The 17,420-nt window shown below is 61.0% G+C and overlaps 1 protein-coding gene across 2 annotated transcripts in view; it reads left to right on the forward strand.

Moving 5' to 3' along the window:
* Positions 1-1,632: 1,632 nt before the first annotated feature.
* Positions 1,633-17,420, forward strand: part of FLNC (filamin C) — a gene marked incomplete at its 5' end in the record, with an annotated part of 28,273 nt that continues 12,485 nt past the window's right edge. For both annotated transcript variants that reach the window (XM_079711897.1, XM_079711898.1), the window contains 21 exons: positions 1,633-1,991; positions 6,319-6,563; positions 8,144-8,241; positions 8,393-8,543; positions 8,638-8,756; positions 8,933-9,010; positions 9,221-9,383; positions 9,533-9,733; positions 11,151-11,288; positions 11,642-11,768; positions 11,922-12,058; positions 12,291-12,484; positions 12,575-12,688; positions 13,329-13,472; positions 13,701-13,824; positions 13,987-14,147; positions 14,368-14,458; positions 14,547-14,716; positions 14,944-15,061; positions 15,160-15,422; positions 16,180-16,777. In XM_079711897.1, the coding sequence (XP_079568023.1) occupies positions 1,633-1,991; positions 6,319-6,563; positions 8,144-8,241; positions 8,393-8,543; positions 8,638-8,756; positions 8,933-9,010; positions 9,221-9,383; positions 9,533-9,733; positions 11,151-11,288; positions 11,642-11,768; positions 11,922-12,058; positions 12,291-12,484; positions 12,575-12,688; positions 13,329-13,472; positions 13,701-13,824; positions 13,987-14,147; positions 14,368-14,458; positions 14,547-14,716; positions 14,944-15,061; positions 15,160-15,422; positions 16,180-16,777 (3,793 nt within the window). The remainder of the gene's footprint in view (positions 1,992-6,318; positions 6,564-8,143; positions 8,242-8,392; positions 8,544-8,637; positions 8,757-8,932; positions 9,011-9,220; positions 9,384-9,532; positions 9,734-11,150; positions 11,289-11,641; positions 11,769-11,921; positions 12,059-12,290; positions 12,485-12,574; positions 12,689-13,328; positions 13,473-13,700; positions 13,825-13,986; positions 14,148-14,367; positions 14,459-14,546; positions 14,717-14,943; positions 15,062-15,159; positions 15,423-16,179; positions 16,778-17,420) is intronic.

Below are 17,420 nucleotides of genomic sequence, written 5' to 3' on the forward strand. Positions count from 1 at the left end.
TCCCAAGCTCTATAACAAGGACTGCCCTCATTCTGACCCCAAAGATGCCCACTCTCCCTGTCCTTTTCACCGGGCCTGGTGGGGGAAGAGGAATGTCAGATGATTCACCAGAAACTTGCCAAATTTCAGTCATCACACAACTTGAGTTGGGGCCCAAACTTATGGGTCCAGAAGCATGGGAAAGCTGAGGAAGTTTGGCCTCAAGGGGGTGCCAGGAGGTGTGGAATACATGTATCCAACAGAATTGCAGAATATATATTCTTTTTATATAAAGTAGGTTCTACAGCTCTTTCACCTCATCCCAGGCCAGCTCCTCTGTTTGAGTGCCTCAGTTTCCCTGCTGTCAGCTGCCCTTGGCTTACCCTGAGCCCAGTCCTGCCCAGGCATCCTTGGGGCTGGCTCCTTGGGGCTCTCCCTGCCCACCAGCCCCCGTCACGTTTCCCCTTGACTACTCTGGGCAGGACTCTCTCTGTCTCTGGCTGGCTAACCTGCCTTTGACTGGAAGGATCTGCCCTGTGACCCAAATGGGCACATCGCCCAGGGGGGTCCCTGGTACTACAGGGCAGAGGCTCTCCCTCCGCTCTCATCACCTTGGCTGAGTCAGACTTTGGTGGGGCGCGGGGAAGCACACTGTGACTCACTGGGCACTCTTTTCCTGAGCTCAGCTTCATTCTGAGAGGATGAGGACAAAAGGGCTGGTGACAGGGACACTGAGTCAGGGGTAGACGCAGTCCTTTCCCTGGGGCCCTGGGTTTGGGCTTCAAGTGAAACTTTTCTACCTGTAAAGTGGGGCACCCTCACCCCAAGCCTTCTCCCTAATTGGCGTGGGCAGTGTCGTTACTTCCTCTCAGTGCGTCTGCGCACAAGCACACACACTTCCCTTCCCTGTCCGCAGGTGGACAATACCCTGGGCTAGGAGCCAGGACTCCCAGGCCCTGTGAACAGCCCTGCCACCAAACAACCCAGAAGATTCTGTCAACACCACATCAGTGTGTTTTGCCCTAACCACTGGCCTCAGTTTCCCCTTGTGTCTCTTTAGTCCTGCGGGGCGGGGGTATATTTCATCTCTGACCGGCGAAGCTTAGTTCTGGGGTGTTGGGAGCCCTCACTCCCATTTTCCAGCTCCGCTAGTCATCTCTCCAGCGTGGCGGCTCCGGGGCCCGGGCCTCCCTGAGGTAGTAGACCCGGGCCAGGGGCGTGGGCCCCCTCCCGCCGGCGGGCCGCGTGGGGGAGGGGAGGGAGGGAGGCGGGGCCGGCGGGCTCGGCTCGGCCCCCACCCGCGGGCCGAGCGGCATTCCTGGGAGGCCGGCGCTCTGACGTGGAGCCGGGGGCCGCAGGCGCGGCGGGGGGAACGCGGCCCGGGGGCTTCTTAAACCCCCCGCCCCAGCCCGGCCCGCACTTCCAGAGCACCGCTCCGCCCCCGGAGGGAGACAGACAGAGACAGAGAGAGAGCGCGGCGGAGGAGCCGAGGAGTCCCGCCGAGTCCCGCCAGCCAGGGGCGCGAAAGAAGTTGAGAGCCGCGCAGCGCAGAGCCGCGAGTCCCGCGATCGCGCCCCGACAGCGCCTCGAGCCCGAGCCCAGCCAAGCCGGAGCCCAGCCGGCAGCGCAGCCCCCGCCCCAGCCCGCGCCAGCATGATGAACAACAGCGGCTACTCCGAGGCCCCCGGCCTCGGCCTGGGCGACGAGGCGGACGACATGCCGTCCACGGAGAAGGACCTGGCGGAGGACGCGCCGTGGAAGAAGATCCAGCAGAACACTTTCACGCGCTGGTGCAACGAGCACCTCAAGTGCGTGGGCAAGCGCCTGACCGACCTGCAGCGCGACCTCAGCGACGGGCTGCGCCTCATCGCGCTGCTCGAGGTGCTCAGCCAGAAACGCATGTACCGCAAGTTCCACCCGCGCCCCAACTTCCGCCAGATGAAGCTGGAGAACGTGTCCGTGGCCCTCGAGTTCCTCGAGCGCGAGCACATCAAGCTCGTGTCCATCGGTCAGTGTGGGCGGGGAGGGGGAAGTGCCCCGAGGGGCTGGCCCACGGGGACAGAGGACTCAGGTGCTGGGTGGGCGCGCGGGGAGCCGAGAGAGGGCAGAGAGAGCCCCGGCGCCGGGAGAGGACCCTGTCCCCGCTCTCCCGCCCGCCGACGCAGGCCCCCTCGGGTCCTGCCTTCGCACCCCTCTCTGGTCGGCCGGCATCCCGAGGGGGCCCCGGGGGAGTCCAGACCCGACAGTTTCTGAGCCCTCCAGCTTCAGCCTCCCTTGCACACTCTCACCAACCCGCCTCTCCCCTTCGTCCCCTTTCCTGCCACCCGCACCCCCAGCCCAGGCTTGAGAGGACTGGGCCAATGCCCATTACTGGTTCCCGGGGGCACCTCCCCCCAAACAAAGCAAATGGCTTCCCAGCCTCCCAGCACCTCCACCGGGGAGGAGCGGCTGAAGGCGGGTCCCAATCGCTGCCCGATCCCAGGGAGCAGGGGGAGAGCTGGTGGCCGGGCGGGCGCGGGGCCCGGGTCCCCCGTGGGCATATGTTCTCGGCGGCTGGGTTCAGGCCCAGGGGCCAGGGCCGGCAGGGCCCAGCCTCGGAAACCTAAAAAGGCTCTGAGCGAGCTCCGAGAGCGTTAACCCCTGCCTGTCCTCTACCAGCTTCAGTCGGCCGGGGAGGGGGCTCCCTCCGTCCCCGCCCGGCCCCCGCCCACCCCCTAAGCCCCGATTGGCTGCAGCTCAAATGGTCTGGGCTGAGGGGAGGGAGGGAAGGCCTGAAAAAGGGAGGAAGTCATTGAGTGTAACCAGATTTGGAAGGTGTGTCAGCGCTGGGTGGGGGTGGGGAGGCACCCCAGGCTTGGGAGCTGGGGAACCCGGGATGGGCTCTGAGAGGGTAGGAGCTGGCCCTCCCCTCACCGCCCTGCCGTCATCCCTGCAGGCCGGGGGCCTGGGGCAGAGCCCTACCCCTGTGGCGAGCTCCTAAGAGCCCTGATGGGATTTGCAGGAAAGGGCCCCTTGGCGGGGTGCACCCCAGGGCCGCAGGAGGGGAGTTTCACAGGGCGTCCGGTGCCCCCCAGGCTGCCCCAGAGACTTCTTCAGATGATGGAAGGTCTGTCCACCTCCACTCTCCCTCGGGGCATCGCTAGGCCTCCGGAATTAGCAGCTGAGCTCAGTCCGGGGCCCTTTGCCCCGGCCAGTCCCCTCTCTAGGCCTTAGCCCCTCCTGCCCCAATACTGCCCCCCACCCCACCCGCTCTGGCCTGGAAATAGCCCTGCCGCTGTGACACAGCAGATGTCTCTGAGCTCTCCAGAAGGACAAGCCTGAGGACAGGACGTGGGGAGGGGCCCTGGTGTGTGTAGTGGGAGTGAGGGCTGCTTGAGAGCGCGTGGGATTGCTGGGGGCCGAGGTCAGAGAGGAGTCAGCCCTGGGCCTGTCAGCCCCCAGCAGCTGGGATTTTACCGACTGGACTGACGGTCCCAGGTGGGGTCTCGAGGGGAGAGCCTGGGGCCTCACCAAGACTTCGTAGGAAATGGCTCAGCCTTCCCTCCCCTCCCCTCTGCAGGGCGCTCGGCCCCTCTCCAGGCCCCGTCCTTCCTGAGAGCACACCTCTCCCCTCCCCCATGGTGGTGCCTGGCTCCGGCCCCTTTGGCTCAACTGTGTTTGGAGAGGCCGGCTCAGAACAGAGGGGGAAGAAGCAAAAGCCGGTTTGGGGGCGGGAGGGAACCCTCCTTTCCCGTTCCTGCAGGGAATTGTTCCCCATTTGGGCCAAGTGGTTCGCTCCCGCCGCCCGATGAGATAAGCTGTCAGCAATTCAGCTGCTGGGGCCTGAGACTGAGGCTGAGGCTGAGGCTGGATGGGAGGGGGCACAGGCGGCCCAACCCGGAGAAGGTGTAACGGATGGTTCCCCGCCAGGCGGGCATCGTGCTTCCTCTAGTTTCCTCTGTCCCGCTAAGTGGTAGGAAAGGGGCTGGGGCAGGGGCCGTCTCTGGGCATCGTTCTCAGGACTGAAACTGAGCATTTGGGCACCTGGGAGGAGGTCAGAACGGCTCCCCGCGTCCTTTTCTAGGAGTGGGGCGGGAGCTGGGGGTTGAGCGGTCCCCCTGAAGGAGGTAGGGGTACTCAGCCAGGCTGGAAGGAGCTGCGTGCCCTCCTTACCCCGCCAGCCCCTCCGAACAAAGAGGCCTATGCGGCAGCTCTTTCCCGCAGCTGTTCCCCAGTTGCTATTCCTTCTCCTGGAGCCAACCACCGAGGGAGGGGCTGGAGGGGGCAGCAGCTGTCCCGGCACCTCCCTCGCTGGGCCCTCTCTTCTCCCCCTCCACTCGAGGCCTGGGGTGGCCTCAGGGACTGGCTCTGGGGCTCCTCCCACCCCTTTGGTGGCATCCCCATTGGGGTGGGAAGGAGGGAACCTGGCCTGAGCAGAGCTCCCCTCCTCTGCCTGGCCTCTGAGGGGGAGGAGGGAGAAGAAGGTCACTGCTCGCAGAGTGGGACTCCGGGTCCACCCCTCTCCTGCCGACCAGGACCACTTGCTGTCTGGCCCAGGGCCAGTTGCTGGGGAGAAACCTCTCCCTGCGGCAGATGGGATTGACGCCCCCGCTCCCCGTACCCCGCGCCCCCCCGCCCCAGCAGCCTCAAGGCCTCCCTCCCAGGGATCTGGCTGCAGTTTGCAAGTAGCACTCGGGGCATGCGAGCACCAGCTTTGGAGGCTGTCAGGGTTGTGAGAGGCTGTGAGGAGGCCCTGGGTGTCAAGACTGTGTGAACGTGTTGCGGGCCTGTGTGTGTTTGAGAGAGACCGCACCAAAGCACCAGGAGGCTGGGAGTGAGTGTGTCATGGAATCTGCAAGCTGCCAAACCATTGTGCTGCAGTGGAGCCAGGGGTAGAGGGGGCGGGCCTGGGGAGCTGCTGGGGAAGGAAGGATGAATCAGTGAAAGGGTGGTGGAGCCAAGGGGACCAGAGCCCGAGGCCAGAGGGACAGAGAGACTGAGATTCCCCTCCTGGGAGCAGGTTGAGGGGGGATACTGGGGTTCCCCAGGCCTTACCCTCCAAAGGCCATCCCCCAAGATCTGGTGGGGGGCAGGAAAAGATACATAAGGGGGCACCTTTAGCCCCACCCTTTCCCATCTCTTGGGCAACACCAGTAAACAAGGCTGTCTTCCACCTCCTCCCAACCTCCTAAAAGCAGTGCTCAGGGAAGCTGATGGATTTCAGGCCTGCATTGTCCTTTACAAGTAAGCTGGTTTCCAATGATCTATACTCCAGGCCACTCCCGGCTCCTGGATATTTCTCTCTGGCTGTTAAAAGGGAACTAGGCCCCCAAAATCTTGGGGTACCAGTTCTGGTTCATAGTATTCCTCAAAGGAGGGGAGGGGTCGAGAGCCTCGGCTGCCCTCATGTGGACTTGGGTCCACATGGGTAACACTCCCCCCGGCTCTTGTGAAATCTTACCGGTCCCTATCATTTGAAAACATGATTTTCAAGCCTTAACAGAATGTGCACTGTACCCACCCCGTCCTCCAAGAACTTTGTTCCAAAAACCTTTTATAGCGTCCAGAGTAGAATTTGGCTGGAACCAGGTTGGTCCCACTCCTCTCCAACTTCAGTTTTTAAAATATTCATTCATTCAACCAGTATTTATTGAGATTCTACTCAGTTCTAGGCTCCGAGTAGACATAAAATACAGTATCTAGAGGGAAAGAAGGCAGACAAAAGTGTATACTGTATGATTCTATTCATAGAAAACTCTAGAAAATGCAAACTAATCTATAGCGACCAAGAGCAGGTCAGTTGTTGCCTGGGAGGGATAGACCAGGAGGGGCAGGAGTGCTGGATCACAAAGGAAAGGAAACTTTGAGGAGGGGCGGATATGTTTATTATCCTGATTTGTGGCGATGGCTTTGTGGGTATATACATGTCAAAACGTATCCAGTTGTACTTTCTAATAAGTAGTTTATTGTACATCAAGCATACCTCATTAAAACTGTTTGAAAAAGAAAGGAAACGAAACAAAACAGTGTCTGCCCCTGAGAGGCTTACAGTCTTGCATAACTGCATGGATGCCTGTAGCCTGCTAGGAGGCTCGCACAAGCGCCGTGAAAGAGGTGAAACTACATGCTGAAGGAACACGTTCGGAGGCAGCCTCATCCTGAAGGGAGAGGAGGGGTCCGTCAAGGGCCGGGCCTCACAGGATGGAGAATTTGGTAGTCAGAGAAGGAGTAGGTTCCAGAAGAAGGAGGCCTGACCCAGCGCTCAAGCAGCAGCCTCAGGAGCTGGGCGGGGGAGGGGAGGGCACTGTGCTAGAAGTGGAGCCCTCCTGAGCCCAGATTGCCTCTCCGCTCTGCAGACAGCAAGGCTATCGTAGATGGGAACCTGAAGCTGATCCTGGGCCTGATCTGGACACTGATCCTGCATTACTCCATCTCCATGCCCATGTGGGAGGATGAGGATGATGAGGATGCCCGAAAGCAGACACCCAAGCAGCGTCTACTCGGCTGGATCCAGAACAAGGTGCCCCAGCTGCCCATCACCAACTTCAACCGTGACTGGCAGGATGGCAAAGCTCTGGGCGCCCTGGTGGACAACTGTGCCCCTGGTAAGTGGGCCGGCAGCACACCATGGATCCTTGAGCCCGGAAGGGGAGCTGGGATGAGCTGGTGATGCCGAGGCTTGTGTTTGTCAGAACACATGTCCCAGGGTTGGGGGATCAGGACCCCCTGCCCCAGCTGAGAATCACTGCTGGAGTTAGACCCTTCCTGATGAGTTGCCAGATCCTGCAGTGGCAGGAAATGGGTTTACAGGCAAGGACACTGGGGTTCAGAAAAGGCCAGTGACTTGTCCAAGATCACACAGCTTATCTGTGGCAGAACTGAACCAGAGCCCAGGGCCTCAACTCCCTGCTTCCTACTTTGCCACATGGGTGTCATTTCTGCTCAGCCAGCAGAAAGCAAGTGTGGTGGGACTCTGGCTTTCCAAAGAAGGCCAGGACTTAGACCCAGAGAAGGCTGCTCTTTGTGAGCCCCTGGGACAGCCTTGAGAAGGAGTTGAAGCCCAGGATGATGTGGGCTGGGGCTGATGTGACACTGCCCAGTGGCAGGTGACCCAGCCCTGCCCTCTCTCGATGTAGGCCCTGGCCTGCTCAGGTGGGGGCAGCTGAGGGCCCATGAGAAGACTGAGGCATCACAGGCGAGAGCCGTACCCCACGTGCGGCTCCCTTTCTGACCCTCATCTCCTGAGAAGATAGGTCTTCTCCACCCCTATCGGTCAGCTCTGCCTCTGGGGAGCCATGTCCCCTTGGGTGAATCCTCCCCCAGCCTGGGGTCAGCTGGGGAGCAGGGGGTGGGAGGCGGGGGCACTGGCCGCCTGGGAAGCATTCCCAGCTGCTGAGCCATTGCCCACGGCTGGTGCGGCTGCCAGCAGTGAGCTCAGCTGTTCTGGCCAGTCATGGATTCCAGCCTTTGAGCTGGCCCCCTCCCCGCCAGTGAGCAGCACCCTCCTCCTCCAGCTCTGGCTTGGACCAAGCACACCCTAACCCCTACACCCCTTCCCAGGAGTGACCTGCGGCCGCCTCAGCATTCCTCCCATTAGAAGGGCTGGGTTCTGGGTGGCTGGAGAGAAGAACTCATCCTCTCCAAACAGGCCCTTCAGTGCCTCCACTTCCCCAAGGGGGAAGTCAGGAAGGAGAGAGAGTCTTATTCTCTGAGGCTGTTGTGGGAAGTGCTTGGAGACCTAGGACTTCAGGGCAGCTGTGAGGAGACCTTTGAGGCGATGGGTCAGAAGCACGTGTGGCACGGGGACTGCCCACCCGGAGGCAGCTGGGATGAGGCAGGAGAGGTCTGCGAGGGATGCCCTCACAGGGGGTTGGTGTTCAGGGTCGGTGCTGGGGCCTGGTAGGCAGGAGGCCGGCTGGCAGGGCTGGTGCCAGGCTGCGTCAGCCGGGGCAGAAAGCCCTCATTGTTGGTGCTAGGGAGGGCTGCCGTGCCTCTAAACAGCGATGGGCATCCCAGCTGATGGGCTATAACATCGGGGGTCAGCAGGAACCTGGCTGGTCAGGGGCCTAGGGCTGCATGGGAGGGAGTGTGAACCCACAGCCTATGAGGGTGTTGGATGAGCAAATGCTCTGCATGCTGGCTGACTGCTTCCCCTAATCATCGCCTCCCTCCGCCATCTCTCCAGGCCTCTGCCCTGACTGGGAAGCCTGGGACCCCAACCAGCCTGTGGAGAACGCCCGGGAGGCCATGCAGCAGGCGGACGACTGGCTCGGGGTGCCCCAGGTACACTGGCGGACGGGGCAGTGGGAGAGTAAAGGGGCCAGGAGGCCAAGGGTGAAGTTGGGTCTATAAGGGTACCTGGTCAAGATGTGGGTGAGACCCGGGGTTCCTGGCTAAGGAGGGCATCCTCTAACTCCCTTCCTCCTCATGGCAGGTGATTGCTCCCGAGGAGATTGTGGACCCCAACGTGGATGAGCATTCTGTCATGACCTACCTGTCCCAGTTCCCCAAGGCCAAACTCAAACCTGGTGCCCCCGTTCGCTCCAAGCAGCTGAACCCCAAGAAGGCCATTGCCTACGGACCTGGTATGTATTGAGCCCTAACAGCCCTCCCCGGGCAGCTGGGCACAGGCTAGGATGGATCTCCCTAAACTCCCTGGCTCTGCCTTCTGCCCCTCAGGCATCGAGCCCCAGGGCAACACCGTGCTGCAGCCCGCGCACTTCACCGTGCAGACAGTGGATGCTGGCGTGGGCGAGGTGCTGGTCTACATTGAGGACCCCGAGGGCCACACCGAGGAGGTATGGAGAGGCCACTGGGGATTGGACAGAGACCACAGGCCAACAACCGGAGTGGCCTGGAGATGGCTGCCAGGGCTACCCTCTATGCTGGAGATGGGGGACGCCTCACCCTGGGGGCTGCAGGAGCTGTGGGCTCAGGAAGGGCTCTCACTGCCCATCTTTTCCCTTCCCAATAGGCAAAGGTGGTTCCCAACAACGACAAGGACCGCACCTACGCTGTCTCCTACGTGCCCAAGGTCGCCGGCTTGCACAAGGTATCTCCCCATAGGCCCCCCCGCCCCCGTCTTCCCCATTCCATTCACATCCTCGGCTCTGGCTGAATGGACCCCTGTCTCGGCTCGCACCCCGCCCCACCCCCGTGCACCGGCCACCGCCTCCCACCCTCCTTGGCTCTGCTATGCTCCTCCATCCCCTCTCAGAGCTGCTGTCCTCTAAAAACTTAACCTTTGGCCTCTGACCCCCAGGTGACCGTGCTCTTTGCTGGCCAGAACATCGAACGCAGCCCCTTTGAGGTGAACGTGGGCATGGCCTTGGGGGATGCCAACAAGGTATCAGCCCGTGGTCCTGGCCTGGAGCCCGTGGGCAACGTGGCCAACAAACCCACCTACTTTGACATCTACACCGCGGGTGAGGACGGCCCCCTTACACCTGACACCCCCGGACTGGGCGTGGGGCGTATGCACAGGGGCCCGGGGCAGAGTCCCAGCCAGACGGCAGTGGTCTCAGGGTGAGGGAGCCCCAAGCAGAATGAGGGCTGATGGCCGTTGTCGCGACAGGGGCCGGCACTGGTGATGTCGCCGTGGTGATCGTGGACCCGCAGGGCCGGCGGGACACAGTGGAGGTGGCCCTGGAGGACAAGGGCGACAGCACGTTCCGCTGCACGTACAGGCCTGTGATGGAGGGACCCCACACGGTGCACGTGGCCTTCGCCGGTGCCCCAATCACCCGCAGCCCTTTCCCTGTCCACGTGGCAGAAGGTAAAGGCCCTCCACCCATCCACATGATCCCCTCCCTGACGCCAGGACACAGAGAGCGTTGCCATCGAATTCCGAGTCTGAGGATTTATGGGAAATGATGCAGTACCTCCAGGGGCGGGTGGGGAGCCATCTGAAGGCTTAAAATGGGCAGAAGAGCGAGCCAAGGGGTGGGGCTCTCGAGAGCTCGTCTGTCCAGCCCCTGCCCCCAAGGAGGCTCAGGAGGCCACAGTGAAGGATACCAGACAGGGGCCACTGTGGAAGGGTTGAGGGGGAAGCGACGGGGCCACGTGGGTGGGGGGCATTTACGTGAGCACCTGTACGCCAGGCCCTCAAGCAGTGACCCCCCACTTGGTTCTCTCTCTGCCATTCAGAGCCCCTGCCGCCGCTCGCCCCCTCCGTGCCCATCGTCCACCAGGCCAAGAGAGTGGCGCCACGTTAGTACACTCCAGTGGAGGCGGAGCCGGGCATGGCCATAGCTGACTGGCCTCACCTGTGCTGTGTGGCATGGCCCAAGCGGTGTGGAATCGCCCCCACCCCCTTCCGTGGCATTCTGTGACAGGCCCCAAGTTCCGTGCCTTTGCCTACGTTCTGTGGCAGATCTAGTTTCTTTGCCACTTGCCTGATGATTTCCGTGATATAAGACCTCCATTCCGTGCCATTGCCTGTGTTCTGTGGCAGGCTCCGGGTTCTGTGCCGTTGCCTGTTCTGTGGCAGTACCCGGATTCTCTGCCATTGTCTGTGTTCCGTGGCAGGCCTGGATTATATGTCATTGCCTGTTTGGTGGCAGCCTGTGGGTTCCATGCCATTTTATGGGTTCCGTGGCAGGCTGAGATCACTGTTCTTTGGCCTGTGTGCAGTAGCAAAGTCTGGGTTCATTGCCACTAGCAGTGTTCTGTGGCAGGCTGGTTTCCATGCGTTGCCTGTGATCTGTGGCAGGCTTCCGGTTATATGCATAGCTCTTGTTCCATGGTGTTGCTGAGTGTTTTGTGGCATGACTTAGTTCCTAAAGCTGCTCTGGTGGCTCTGAGAAGGCTCAGATGGCTCTAGGTGGGTGGCCTTGGGGTAGGTGAAAGGCCCTTCCCTGTCTCTCTTTGCTCCAGTCTCTGCTCAGGCTCTGCCCTGCCTGTGTCCCAAGCGACACTGACTCCGAGGAGCCCGGTGGGGGGCGTTTCTTGTGAGCAGCCTGATGAGGGGGGCTGGGGGCACCGTGACCAGCTCCCTGCCCAGCATGGTCTCGGCAGCCCTAGTTGTGTCGGGGGCACCAGGGAGCACGGGGGAGGGTTGCATGAGGCCATGGCCTGTGCCTGGGGGGCGTCAGGAGGACTGTGCACAGTGAGGTGGGGGATGAGAGGTGAGGGCTGAGGCTCTGTTTAGGGCCTCTCGGCGCCCCCAGCCTCGCCTCTCTTCTCCCTCCCAGCCTGTAACCCCAACGCTTGCCGCGCCTCTGGGCGGGGCCTGCAGCCCAAGGGTGTGCGTGTCAAAGAGGTGGCTGACTTCAAGGTGTTCACCAAGGGTGCTGGCAGCGGGGAGCTCAAGGTCACAGTCAAGGGACCAAGTGAGTGCCAGGGCCCAGGGCCGTGGTGGGAGTCGGGGCACAGGGAGGAAATACAGCGAGTGGTTCTGAGCCCCTGAGGGCAGTGACGGTCAGCACCATGCCCCCCTGGGGGGCTCCAAAGAGACCCTGACCGGAGGCTCCCTGGGACCTTAGGCACATTGTCTGACCTCTGCCTCAGTCTCCCAGTGTGCAAGCTGGGAATGCTGCTCTCGCCGGTGCTCGGCCCTGGGCTGTTACACAGTGCCCTCCAGCAGCACGATCCTCAGGCTGGGCCTGGGTCCCCAGGGTCCTTGAGGGGACTGAGCAGCTGGGACTCGCAGAGCACTGACCCCCCACTTCCCACACCTCCTCAGAAGGCACAGAGGAGCCGGTGAAGGTGCGGGAGGCTGGGGACGGTGTGGTCGAGTGCGAGTACTACCCCGTGGTGCCTGGCAAGTACACCGTGACCATCACATGGGGCGGCTATGCCATTCCCCGCAGGTAAGCACCGTGCGGCCCCCGTGCCTCCAGGTCTGGGCCCTCAGAGGGTGGGAGAGGGAGGCGGGCTGCCTGGGACTCTGAGGGAAGGGAGGGGGATGAGTACCTCTGGCGGGGGCAGCTCCCGGCATGGACACCAGCCCCCTGTGTGCCCAGCCCCTTTGAGGTGCAGGTGAGCCCAGAGGCAGGAGTGCAGAAGGTGCGGGCCTGGGGTCCCGGCTTGGAAACTGGCCAGGTGGGCAAGTCAGCCGACTTTGTGGTGGAGGCCATTGGCACGGAGGTGGGGACGCTGGGTAAGTGGCTGGGGTGGTGACAGGTGGGAATGCGGGGGAGTGGTGTGATGGAAGGACACTGGGGGGGTGACTGGGGTCAGGAGGCGGGAGTGCTAGCGAGTGTTGAGATGAGACTGGGAGATGGGACGTGGGGTGATCGGGGTGGTGACGCCGGGAGAGCGATGCCCCGGGGACCTGCCTGAGTGTCCAAGTTGCTTCTTGTGCCCTCTGACCCTCCCCATCTTTCACCTAGGCTTCTCCATTGAGGGCCCTTCACAGGCCAAGATCGAGTGTGATGACAAGGGAGATGGCTCCTGCGACGTGCGATACTGGCCCACAGAACCAGGGGAGTACGCCGTGCACGTCATCTGCGACGATGAGGACATTCGAGACTCGCCCTTCATTGCCCACATCCAGCCAGCTCCACCCGACTGCTTCCCGGACAAGGTGGGGGTCCCAGCTCCCGTGGGCCTGGGACAAGGTGAACAGGCCCTCCTCCAGTCCCCAACCCAGCCCTCCGCTCTTGCCCCTGTGCAGGTGAAGGCCTTTGGGCCCGGCCTGGAGCCCACTGGCTGCATCGTGGACAAGCCAGCAGAGTTCACCATTGATGCCCGTGCTGCTGGCAAGGGAGACCTGAAGCTCTATGCCCAGGTGGGGTGTTGCCCCATCTCTGTGCCCCTCGCCGCTGTAGCAGGGACCCTGGGAGGGTGGGGCAAGTTAGAGAAAGGGGCCTCCAGGCATCACAGGACTGATTCTCATGGATCCATTAGAACTATGGAAAATTTAAAGTTTTGTGTTTTCTTATTGATGATAATCTTAAAAACATATTTTACCAAATGTATATTTTTGTACTAATAATTTGCAATTGAAAGATGATTTGACGGAGTAAGACATCGGTTTCCCAGCTGAGTTTCTCACAGTGGTGTCCACTGACCCCTAGAGGTTAATGAATATGTTCTTGGGTCCAAGAGGATTTCTTCTTTAAAAGGTTATTTATTCAATTTTAGGAACATTGATTTAGCTGAGCCTTTCCCCTGACAACACATGTCAGAGACCTAGGCTGGGAGACCAGGCCACACAAATAGCCTAGAACCTGGCCTCCCTGTTCCCAGGTGCACCCTGGCCACCAGAGCTTGTGGCACTAGGCTCTCCTGGTCTGAGCTCTGTGGCTGGGCGGGGCCTGTGAGTGGGTTGGCGGTGGGTAAGGAGGATGGCCCACGGCCAGCAGAGGGCGCTGGTGCTCTAGGAGTCCGGGGCACTCCAAGAACCTTGCTTTGGGTGATGCCCACAGGACGCAGACGGCTGCCCCATTGACATCAAGGTCATCCCCAACGGCGATGGTACCTTCCGCTGCTCCTACGTGCCCACCAAGCCCATTAAGCACACCATCATCATCTCCTGGGGAGGCGTCAACGTCCCCAAGAGCCCCTTCCGGGTATGTCCTTCGCTCCCTGCCCCGTGCCCACTGCCAGGGGCCCCAGAGGGAGGGCAGAGCCTCACGCAGGAGATGTTGGCTGTCCCTGGGCCCTGTCATCGCTCCCCACCTCAAGGCCCCTGCGAAGATGCTAAGACCGGTCCTGCTAAGGCTGGGCTCGGAAGTGCTGGGGAAAGGGATAGATCTTGAGGAAGGGGCACTGTGCTGACCATCGACTCTTCCCCACAGGTAAACGTGGGAGAGGGCAGTCACCCCGAGCGGGTGAAGGTGTACGGCCCTGGCGTGGAGAAGACAGGCCTCAAGGCTAATGAGCCCACCTACTTCACGGTGGACTGCAGTGAGGCGGGGCAAGGTTCGCCGAGGACCAGGGAGTGGGGCAGGGCCGGGTGGGGCCGGGCGGGGTCTGGGTGGGAGGCGCTGGTACCCTCCACCTGGTCCCAGCTGTGGGGGGACTGGTCAAGTGCAGGAGGTTGTTGAGCCCCCCACTCATGGCCTCGTGCCTGCCTCCCCTCAGGCGATGTGAGCATTGGCATCAAGTGTGCCCCCGGTGTGGTGGGCCCTGCAGAGGCTGACATCGACTTTGACATCATCAAGAATGACAATGACACCTTCACAGTCAAGTACACACCCCCAGGGGCCGGCCGCTACACCATCATGGTGTTGTTTGCCAACCAGGTACCCTACGCTTGGGTTTTGGTTGTCACGGGTGGCTGCACACCCCACCCTGCCCGGGCCCACATCTCAGTCAGCAGCTTAAGAGGCAGTCGTTTGGGGACAATTCTACAGCCGTTGATTGCGCACTTCCTACGTGTAGGCAGCGTGCCTCAGAGGAAACAAAGGGCACTTTTTCAGAGACTGCTCGTGTCTACCCTGACCAAGCTTTTTCTCCCTCCAGGAGATCCCTGCCAGCCCCTTCCATATCAAGGTGGACCCATCCCATGATGCCAGCAAGGTCAAGGCTGAGGGCCCTGGGCTGAACCGCACAGGTAGGTGTCTGAGTCGGGGCTGGGCTGGGCTGGGGGTGGGGCTAGGTGGCCGCCAGCCCCTCACTACCATCTCGGGGTGACTCCCCAGGTGTGGAAGTTGGGAAGCCCACTCACTTCACGGTGCTGACCAAGGGAGCCGGCAAGGCCAAGCTGGACGTGCACTTTGCCGGGGCTGTCAAGGGAGAAGCTGTGCGAGACTTTGAAATCATCGACAACCACGACTACTCCTACACTGTCAAGTACACGGCCGTGCAGCAGGTGTGTCCGCCCCCTCCATGCTCCACCCGTCCCGGCTATGGGGTCGTGGGTCTCCTTCCTTCAGTCTCACAGGGCCCGTTCTGCATCTAGCCTCCCAGATCTAGCCCTTTCCTGCCTTCCCTCCTCTCTTGCTGTGGATCTCTGAGCCTCTGGTCCACATCGGCCAAAGGCATGTTGCCAGGCTGTGCCTAAGCCACCCAGTTCTGACCTCCTGTTGTACCCAATAGGGCAACATGGCAGTGACAGTGACCTATGGTGGAGACCCTGTCCCCAAGAGCCCCTTTGTGGTGAATGTGGCACCCCCGCTGGACCTCAGCAAAGTCAAAGTTCAAGGCCTCAACAGCAGTAAGTGGGGCAAGAGCTGCCCTGGGAATGAGGAGAGCTCGGGGGGGTGGGCAGTGGGTCGCAGTCTCTGCTCACGGTGTCCCTTGCCGTCTACACAGAGGTGGCTGTAGGACAAGAACAGGCATTTTCTGTGAACACACGAGGGGCTGGCGGTCAGGGCCAGCTGGACGTGCGGATGACCTCACCCTCCCGACGACCCATCCCCTGCAAGCTGGAGCCCGGGGGTGGAGCTGAAGCCCAGGCTGTGCGCTACATGCCCCCTGAGGAGGGGCCCTACAAGGTGGACATCACCTACGATGGTCACCCGGTGCCTGGCAGCCCCTTCACCGTGGAGGGTGTCCTGCCCCCTGACCCCTCCAAGGTGAGGAAATAGGGGCTGGTGGGAGTTGGGGGCTTCTAGCGAAGATGGGTAAGTCACAGGGGCAGAGGCCAGAGGGCCTTATGTCCTGGAGTGAGCATAGCCAAGGACCCAGGGCCGAGGCAGTCCCCCGCCTCAGGACCTGCCTTTGAGACTGCTTAGGTTTTTTTGGTTTTGTTTTTTGTATTTTTATTGAAGTATAGTTGATTTATAATATTGTGTTAATTACTGCTGTACAGCAGAGTGATTCAGTTATACATATATGTACATTCTTTTTTTTTTATATGCTTTTCCATTATGGTTGGTCGTAGGATTTTTCTTTTTTTTTTTTGGCCGCACTGAGCAGCATGTGGGATCTTAGGTCCCCGACCAGGGATCAAACCTGTGCCCGCCGCGGTGGAAGCACAGTGTCCTAACCACTGGACGGACAGGGAAGTCCCTGTCATAGGTTACTGAATATAGTTCTTTGTGCTATACAGTAGGACCTTGTTGTTTATCCGTCCTACATATAAAAGCTTATATCGAGACAGCTCAGCTATTAAAAGCCTGGCCTTGGATCCGACCTGGGCTTCAATCCCAGGTCCACCAGCTGGGACAAATTATTTAATCTCTCTACCTGCTTTTCCTCGCCTGGAATTGTTACAAGGACTCAGCCTGTGGTAGCTGCTACAGATGAAAGCGCTTAGCTGATTTGAGAGCCATGAAGACCTCGTGGGTGAGGTCAGGTGTAGGTGACCCACACGCCTATTCCTTCTTTTAGGTCTGTGCTTACGGCCCTGGTCTCAAGGGCGGGCTGGTAGGCACACCAGCGCCCTTCTCCATCGACACCAAGGGGGCGGGCACAGGGGGCCTGGGGCTGACCGTGGAGGGCCCCTGCGAGGCCAAGATCGAGTGCCAGGACAATGGCGATGGCTCGTGTGCTGTCAGCTACCTGCCCACGGAGCCAGGCGAGTACACCATCAACATCCTGTTTGCCGAAGCCCACATCCCCGGCTCGCCCTTCAAGGCTACCATCCGGCCCGTGTTCGACCCGAGCAAGGTGCGGGCCAGTGGTCCGGGCCTGGAGCGCGGCAAGGCTGGCGAGGCAGCCACCTTCACTGTGGACTGCTCGGAGGCGGGCGAGGCTGAGCTGACCATCGAGATCCTGTCGGACGCCGGCGTCAAGGCCGAGGTGCTGATCCACAACAATGCCGACGGCACCTACCACATCACCTACAGCCCCGCCTTCCCCGGCACCTACACCATTACCATCAAGTATGGCGGGCACCCCGTACCGAAATTCCCCACCCGCGTCCACGTACAGCCCGCTGTCGACACCAGTGGAGTCAAGGTCTCGGGACCCGGTGTGGAGCCCCACGGTGAGTGAGAGAGGAGCCTGGAGCTGGTCACATCGCCAGTCAGGGAGGGAGGGAAGCAGGGCTGAGGGCTTGTGCAGGGGGAAGGGAGGGCTTTGGGGGCAGCGCTGAGTCTTTAGGGCTCAGATACCCCAGAAGAAGGCGCCTAAGCCAAAGGCGGGACGTGGAGCTTCACCTCTGGTCTTGTGGCAAAATTGCATTTTCCTGGGGACATTCTCAACTTTCATCAGCTGTTCTGAGAAAGCTAAGGACCTTGCTCTCCATGACAGAGGGAAAGCTTTGGGGTTGAGGGTGACGAGAGTCAGGGGACAGTTCAGCTCAGCTCGGTGCCTGTGAGTTACCATCTGCTGGGGGCCAGACCCTGGGCTAGGCATGGGGGCTGGGGTGCAAAGGAACATAAGACCCAGACCTGCCCTCAAGGGGCGCACAGCCTGGTGGGGAGACTCAGGTGAACAGAGTCAGTATGTGGTGAGGGGAGGGAAGGCGTGGGCAGTGGGAGGCGGGGCCCGGAGCTCGCACGGCCGAGGGGGGCAGGGCTCAGGCTGGGGAGCAGCAGGTGGGGAGGAGGAGAGGCCTCGGAGTTGGGGAGGGAGGGCGCGCAGGAGTGAGCAGCTGTGTGAAGGCTGCCCCCAACCTGTGCTGAGCT

Source organism: Hyperoodon ampullatus (genome assembly GCF_949752795.1).
Source record: "Hyperoodon ampullatus genome assembly, chromosome: 9".
Classification (NCBI taxonomy): Eukaryota; Metazoa; Chordata; class Mammalia; order Artiodactyla; family Ziphiidae; genus Hyperoodon; species Hyperoodon ampullatus.